Source organism: Pelecanus crispus, unplaced genomic scaffold (assembly GCF_030463565.1).
Source record: "Pelecanus crispus isolate bPelCri1 unplaced genomic scaffold, bPelCri1.pri SCAFFOLD_352, whole genome shotgun sequence".
NCBI classification, from domain to species: domain Eukaryota; kingdom Metazoa; phylum Chordata; class Aves; order Pelecaniformes; family Pelecanidae; genus Pelecanus; species Pelecanus crispus.
This window is the reverse complement of record NW_027461420.1, coordinates 22,773-29,509: the sequence shown is the minus strand read 5'-3', so window position 1 is coordinate 29,509 and position 6,737 is coordinate 22,773. Positions and strand designations below refer to the sequence as shown.

Here is a 6,737-nt window from a genome sequence, read left to right as displayed (position 1 = left end):
CGACCCCCTTTGGCCACCCCCTGACCCCCCTTTGTCCCCCCAGGACCATGGACGCCCGCTTCACCCGGGGCAAGTCCCCCCTCCTGGAGCGGGCCCTGGGCCGCCCCCGCACCGAGGTGAGCCTCAGCGCCTTCGCCCTCCTCTTCTCCGAGCTGGTCAGTACTGCCAGAACCGCGTCTACTCGGTGGCCGAGCTGCAGGCCAAGCTGGCCCGCTTGGGCCACCAAGTGGGTCTCCGCGTCCTGGATGCCTTGGTGGCCCGGGAGAAGAGCGGTCGCCGCGAGACCAAGGTCCTCAACGTCCTTCTCTTCGTGAAGGGCCCGGTCTGGCGGGCCCTCTTCGGCAAAGAAGCCGATAAGCTGGAGCAGGCCAACGACGACGACAAGACCTACTACGTCATCGAGAAGGAGCCCTTGGTCAACACCTACATCTCCGTCCCCAAGGAGAACAGCACCCTCAACTGCGCCGCCTTCACCGCCGGCTTGGTGGAGGCCGTCCTCACCGCCAGCGGTTTCCCCGCCAAGGTCACCGCTCACTGGCACAAAGGCACCACCCTCATGATCAAGTTCGAGGAGGCCGTCATCGCCCGGGATAAGAGCCTGGAGGGGCGCTGAGGGCCGCGGTGGGGCGGCCTTGCTCTCCCGTGGGGACGCTGGAGGTGGGTCGGGTCCTTCACTGCCATCCCGTGTCCTTCTTGATGGCCCTTGGCCGCCCTCGAGGACGCTGGAGGTGGTTTGGGTCCCTCACTGCCATCCCGTGTCCTTCTTGATGGCCCTTGGCCGCCCTCGAGGACGCTGGAGGTGGGTCAGGTCCCTCACCACCGTCCCGTGTCCTTCTTGATGGCCCTTGGCCGCCCTCGAGGACGCTGGAGGTGGGTCGGGTCCCTCACCACCGTCCCGTGTCCTTCTTGATGGCCCTTGGCCACCCTCGAGGACGCTGGAGGTGGGTCGGGTCCCTCACCACCGTCCCGTGTCCTTCTTGATGGCCCTTGGCCACCCTCGAGGACGCTGGAGGTGGGTCGGGTCCCTCACCACCGTCCCGTGTCCTTCTTGATGGCCCTTGGCCGCCCTCGAGGACGCTGGAGGTGGGTCGGGTCCCTCACCACCATCCCTTGGTCCCCATGATGGTTCTTGGCCACCCTTGGGGACGTCAGAGCCAGTCTGGATTGCTCACCACCATCCCACGTCCTTCTTGATGGCCCTGGGCCACCCTCGAGGACGCTGGAGCTGGGTTGGGTCGCTCACCACTGTCCTGTGTCCCTCCTGATGGCCTTCGGCCTGCCTCGGTGGCACTGGGGTCCCTTTGTGTCCCTGGACATCATCCCACGTCCTTCCTGATGGCCCGTGTCCTCCCTTGGGGACGCTGGAGCTGGTTTGGGTCCCTCGCCGCTTGTCCTTTGTCCCTCGTGGTGGCCCTCGGGGACAGCCGAGTTGGCTGGTGTCACTATAAACCATCTTGTCCCTCCTGGTGGCCCTTGGCTCTTGTTTTTGGGGGTTTGGGGACATCCCGGGGCTGGTTTGGGTCCCCAGATGCCATCTGTTGTCCTTCCTGATGGCCCGTGTCCTCCCTTGGGGACGCTGGAGCTGGTTTGGGTCCCTCGCCGCTTGTCCTTTGTCCCTCGTGGTGGCCCTCGGGCACAGTCGAGTTGGCTGGTGTCACTATAAACCATCTTGTCCCTCCTGCTGGCCCTTGGCTCTTTCCTGGGGAGCTTGGGGACGTCCTGGGGCGGGTTCGGGTCCCCAGACAGGGTCCCTTGTCCCTCCTGGTGGCCCTTGGCCCCCCCGGGGACATTGGGGCCAGTCCGTGTCCCTCGCCGCTGTCCCTCGCCCCCCCATGGCCCTTGGTGGCTCCTGGGGACGTTCGGGCTGCTCCTGTCCCTCCTGGTGGCCCTGGGCTCGTCCCCGGGGCGTGGGGACCCCCGGGGCGGCTCCCGGCCCTCCGCAGGGGCACTGTCCCCTCCGGGTCCCCGGATGGGGGGTCCCCGTCCCCTTGGGGACACTGGGGGGGGGTCCCCGTCCCCTTGGGGACACTGGGGGGGGCTCCCAGTGCCCTTGGGGACACCGGGGCTGGTCCTTGGGGACACTGGGGGGGGTCCCTGTCCCCTTGGGGTCACTGGGGGGGGTCCCTGTCCCCCTGGGGACACCAGGGCTCATCCCTGGGGACACGGAGGGGACCTTGGGGACACTGGGGGGGGGTCCCCATCCCCTTGGGGACACTGGGGGGGTTCCTTGGGGACACTGGGGGGTCCCTGTCCCCTTGGGGACACCGGGGCTGGTCCTTGGGGACTCTGGGGGGGTCCCTGTCCCCTTGGGGTCACTGGGGGGGGTCCCTGTCCCCTTGGGGACACCGGGGCTGGTCCTTGGGGACTCTGGGGGGGTCCCTGTCCCCTTGGGGTCACTGGGGGGGTCCCTGTCCCCTTGGGGACACTGGGGCTGGTCCTTGGGGACTCTGGGGGGGGTCCCTGTCCCCCTGGGGACACCAGGGCTCGTCCCTGGGGACACGGAGGGGACCTTGGGGACACTGGGGGGGGGTCCCCATCCCCTTGGGGACACTGGGGGGGCTCCCAGTGCCCTTGGGGACACGGTGGGGGTCCCTATCCCCTTCGGGTCACTGGGGGGGTTCCTTGGGGACACTGGGGGGGTCCCTGTCCCCTTGGGGACACCGGGGCTGGTCCTTGGGGACTCTGGGGGGGTCCCTGTCCCCTTGGGGTCACTGGGGGGGGGTCCCTGTCCCCCTGGGGACACCAGGGCTCATCCCTGGGGACACGGAGGGGACCTTGGGGACACTGGGGGGGGGTCCCCATCCCCTTGGGGACACTGGGGGGGCTCCCAGTGCCCTTGGGGACACGGTGGGGGTCCCTATCCCCTTCGGGTCACTGGGGGGGTTCCTTGGGACACTGGGGGGTCCCTGTCCCCTTGGGACACCGGGGCTGGTCCTTGGGGACTCTGGGGGGGTCCCTGTCCCCTTGGGGTCACTGGGGGGGGTCCCTGTCCCCCTGGGGACACCAGGGCTCATCCCTGGGGACACGGAGGGGACCTTGGGGACACTGGGGGGGGGGTCCCCATCCCCTTGGGGACACTGGGGGGGCTCCCAGTGCCCTTGGGGACACGGTGGGGGTCCCTATCCCCTTCGGGTCACTGGGGGGGTTCCTTGGGGACACTGGGGGGTCCCTGTCCCCTTGGGGACACCGGGGCTGGTCCTTGGGGACTCTGGGGGGGTCCCTGTCCCCTTGGGGTCACTGGGGGGGGTCCCTGTCCCCCTGGGGACACCAGGGCTCATCCCTGGGGACACGGAGGGGACCTTGGGGACACTGGGGGGGGGGTCCCCATCCCCTTGGGGACACTGGGGGGGCTCCAGTGCCCTTGGGGACACGGTGGGGGGTCCCTATCCCCTTCGGGTCACTGGGGGGGTTCCTTGGGGACACTGGGGGGTCCCTGTCCCCTTGGGGACACCGGGGCTGGTCCTTGGGGACTCTGGGGGGGTCCCCATCCCCCTGGGGACACTGGGGGGGTCCATGGGGGTCACTGGGGGGGTTGGGGGGGGGCAGTGGGCTGGGGACTCCCTGGGGACCCCTGTGGGTGCTTGGGGAGGGGGGGGGTAGGGGTCAGAGGTTGGGGTCAGAGGTCGGGGTCAGAAGTTGGGGGTTGAGGTCAGGGGTCAGAGGTCACAGGTCGGGGGCCACTGACCCAGCAGCAGCACCAGCCCAGCCCCCAGCAGGAAGAAGCCGCCCAGGACCCCCAGCGCCCCCCCCCCCCCCACGCCCAGGGCCGCACCGGGGGGGGGATGGGGGGGAGTCACCGGGGTGCACCCCCGGGCCCCGCCCCCCCCGGGCCCCCCAGCCGCCCCCCGGCACCCACCGGCGGCCCCCTTCCCCGCGGGCCCCCCCCTCCCCGGGGGGACACCCCCCCCCCCCCCAGCCCAGGGGTGCAGCGAGCACGGCCCGGCCACGCCCACCCAGGCCACGCCCACCCCTGGCCACGCCCACTCCAGGCCACGCCCGCCCACCCGCGTACCCCGGGGGGGGGCGCTCATGGGACGCGTTCGTGCCTCAGTGTCCCCAAATGTCCCCAAATCCCCCCGGTGTCCCCAGCTCCCCCCACATCCCCGTGCCCCCCCCGGCGCCCTCTTGTCCCCCCCAGTGTCCCCTCGACCTCCCTGCGTCCCCCCAGTGTCCCCCCAAAGTCCCCATGCCCCCCCCGTCCCCATGGCCCCTTGGCCTTTGCAGGGACACGTGTCCCCATGTGCCCCCCCCCCGTGTCCCCATGGGCCCCCCATAGCCCCCCATGTCCCCATGCCCCCCCCGTGTCCCCATGGCCCCCCTGTGTCCCCTGATGTCCCCATGCCCCCCCCCACGCCCCATGGCCCCCCCGTAGCCCCCCGATGTCCCCATGCCCCCCCCGTGTCCCCATGGCCCCTTGGCCTTTGCAGGGACACGTGTCCCCATGTGCCCCCCCCGGGTCCCCATGTGCCCCCCCCCCGTGTCCCCATGGGCCCCCCATAGCCCCCCATGTCCCCATGCCCCCCCCGTGTCCCCATGTGCCCCCCCCGGGTCCCCATGTGCCCCCCCCCCCGTGTCCCCATGGGCCCCCCATAGCCCCCCATGTCCCCATGGCCCCCCCCGTGTCCCCATGTGCCCCCCCCCGGGTCCCCATGTGCCCCCCCCCCCCCGTGTCCCCATGGGCCCCCCATAGCCCCCCATGTCCCCATGCCCCCCCCCGTGTCCCCATGTGCCCCCCCCCGGGTCCCCATGTGCCCCCCCCCCCCCCGTGTCCCCATGGGCCCCCCATAGCCCCCCATGTCCCCATGCCCCCCCCCGTGTCCCCATGTGCCCCCCCCCCGTGTCCCCATGTGCCCCCCCCCCCCCGTGTCCCCATGGGCCCCCCATAGCCCCCCATGTCCCCATGCCCCCCCCGTGTCCCCATGTGCCCCCCCCGGGTCCCCATGTGCCCCCCCCCCCCCCGTGTCCCCATGGGCCCCCCATAGCCCCCCATGTCCCCATGCCCCCCCCGTGTCCCCATGTGCCCCCCCCCCGTGTCCCCATGGGCCCCCCATAGCCCCCCATGTCCCCATGCCCCCCCCGTGTCCCCATGTGCCCCCCCCCGGGTCCCCATGTGCCCCCCCCCGTGTCCCCATGGCCCCCCCACGTCCCCATGGCCCCCCCCGTGTCCCCATGGCGCCCCCATAGCCCCCCGTGTCCCCATGCCCCCCCCATGTCCCCATGGCCCCCCCGTAGCCCCCCGTAGCCCCCTGATGTCCCCATGCCCCCCCCGTGTCCCCATGGCCCCCCCCCGTAGCCCCCCGTGTCCCCCGATGTCCCCATGCCCCCCCCCCGTGTCCCCATGGCCCCCCTGCCCCCAGTGCCCCCCGATGTCCCCATGCCCCCCCCGTGTCCCCATGGCCCCCCCGTAGCCCCCCGTGTCCCCCGATGTCCCCATGCCCCCCCCCCGTGTCCCCATGGCCCCCCTGCCCCCAGTGCCCCCCCGATGTCCCCATGCCCCCCCCGTGTCCCCATGGCCCCCCCGTAGCCCCCCGTGTCCCCCGATGTCCCCATGCCCCCCCCCACGTCCCCATGGCCCCCCCCCCCCAGTGCCCCCCGCCCCCAGAGTCCCCACCCCCTCTGTCCCCATCCCCCCGACCCCCCCACGGCCCCCATCCCCCACCCCCCCCACCCCCCCCACGGCCCCCATCCCCCCCCCCCCACCCCCCCCACGCTCCCCGCTGCTGCTCAGCGCCTTTTATTGGGGTCCCAGGGGCCCCCCCGGCTCCCAGCCCGGGCAGGGCGGGATGGGGGTGTGGGATGGGGTCCCGGGATGGGGGTGCGGGATGGGGTCCCGGGATGGGGGTGTGGGATGGGGGTCCCGGGATGGGGGTGCGGGATGGGGGGTCCCAGGGATGGGGGTGCGGGATGGGGGTCCGGGATGGGGGTGCGGGATGGGGGTGCGGGATGGGGGGTGCAGGATGGGGGTCCGGGATGGGGGTCCGGGATGGGGGTGCGGGATGGGGGTGTGGGATGGGGGTCCGGGATGGGGGTGCGGGATGGGGGTCCGGGATGGGGGTCCGGGATGGGGGTGCGGGATGGGGGTGTGGGATGGGGGTGCGGGATGGGGGTGCAGGATGGGGGTCCGGGATGGGGGTCCGGGATGGGGGGTGCGGGATGGGGGTGTGGGATGGGGGTCCGGGATGGGGGTGCGGGATGGGGGTCCGGGATGGGGGTCCGGGATGGGGGTGCGGGATGGGGGTGTGGGATGGGGGTGCGGGATGGGGGTCCCGGGATGGGGGTGCGGGATGGGGGTCCGGGATGGGGGTGCGGGATGGGGGTCCGGGATGGGGGGTGCGGGATGGGGGTGCGGGATGGGGGTGCAGGATGGGGGGTCCGGGATGGGGGTCCGGGATGGGGGTGCGGGATGGGGGTGCGGGGATGGGGGTCCGGGATGGGGGTGCGGGATGGGGGTCCGGGATGGGGGTCCGGGATGGGGGTGCGGGATGGGGGTGTGGGATGGGGGTGCGGGATGGGGGTCCCGGGATGGGGGTGCGGGATGGGGGTCCGGGGATGGGGGTGCGGGATGGGGGGTCCCAGGGGGTGCGGGATGGGGGTCCCAGGGATGGGGGTGCGGGATGGGGGTCCGGGATGGGGGTGCGGGATGGGGGTCCCAGGGATGGGGGTGCGGGATGGGGGGTCCCGGGATGGGGGTGCGGGATGGGGGTGCGGGATGGGGGTCCGGGATGGGGGTGCGGGAT

The 6,737-nt window shown here is 73.0% G+C and overlaps 1 protein-coding gene across 1 annotated transcript; it reads left to right on the top strand.

The window, feature by feature from the left end:
- The first annotated feature begins 47 nt into the window (after positions 1-47).
- TRAPPC5 (trafficking protein particle complex subunit 5) lies at positions 48-1,412 on the top strand. Its single transcript, XM_009481378.2, is given in 2 exon segments — positions 48-153; positions 156-1,412. Coding segments are annotated over 2 exon segments (564 nt in total). The 3' UTR covers positions 614-1,412.
- Positions 1,413-6,737: the final 5,325 nt, after the last annotated feature.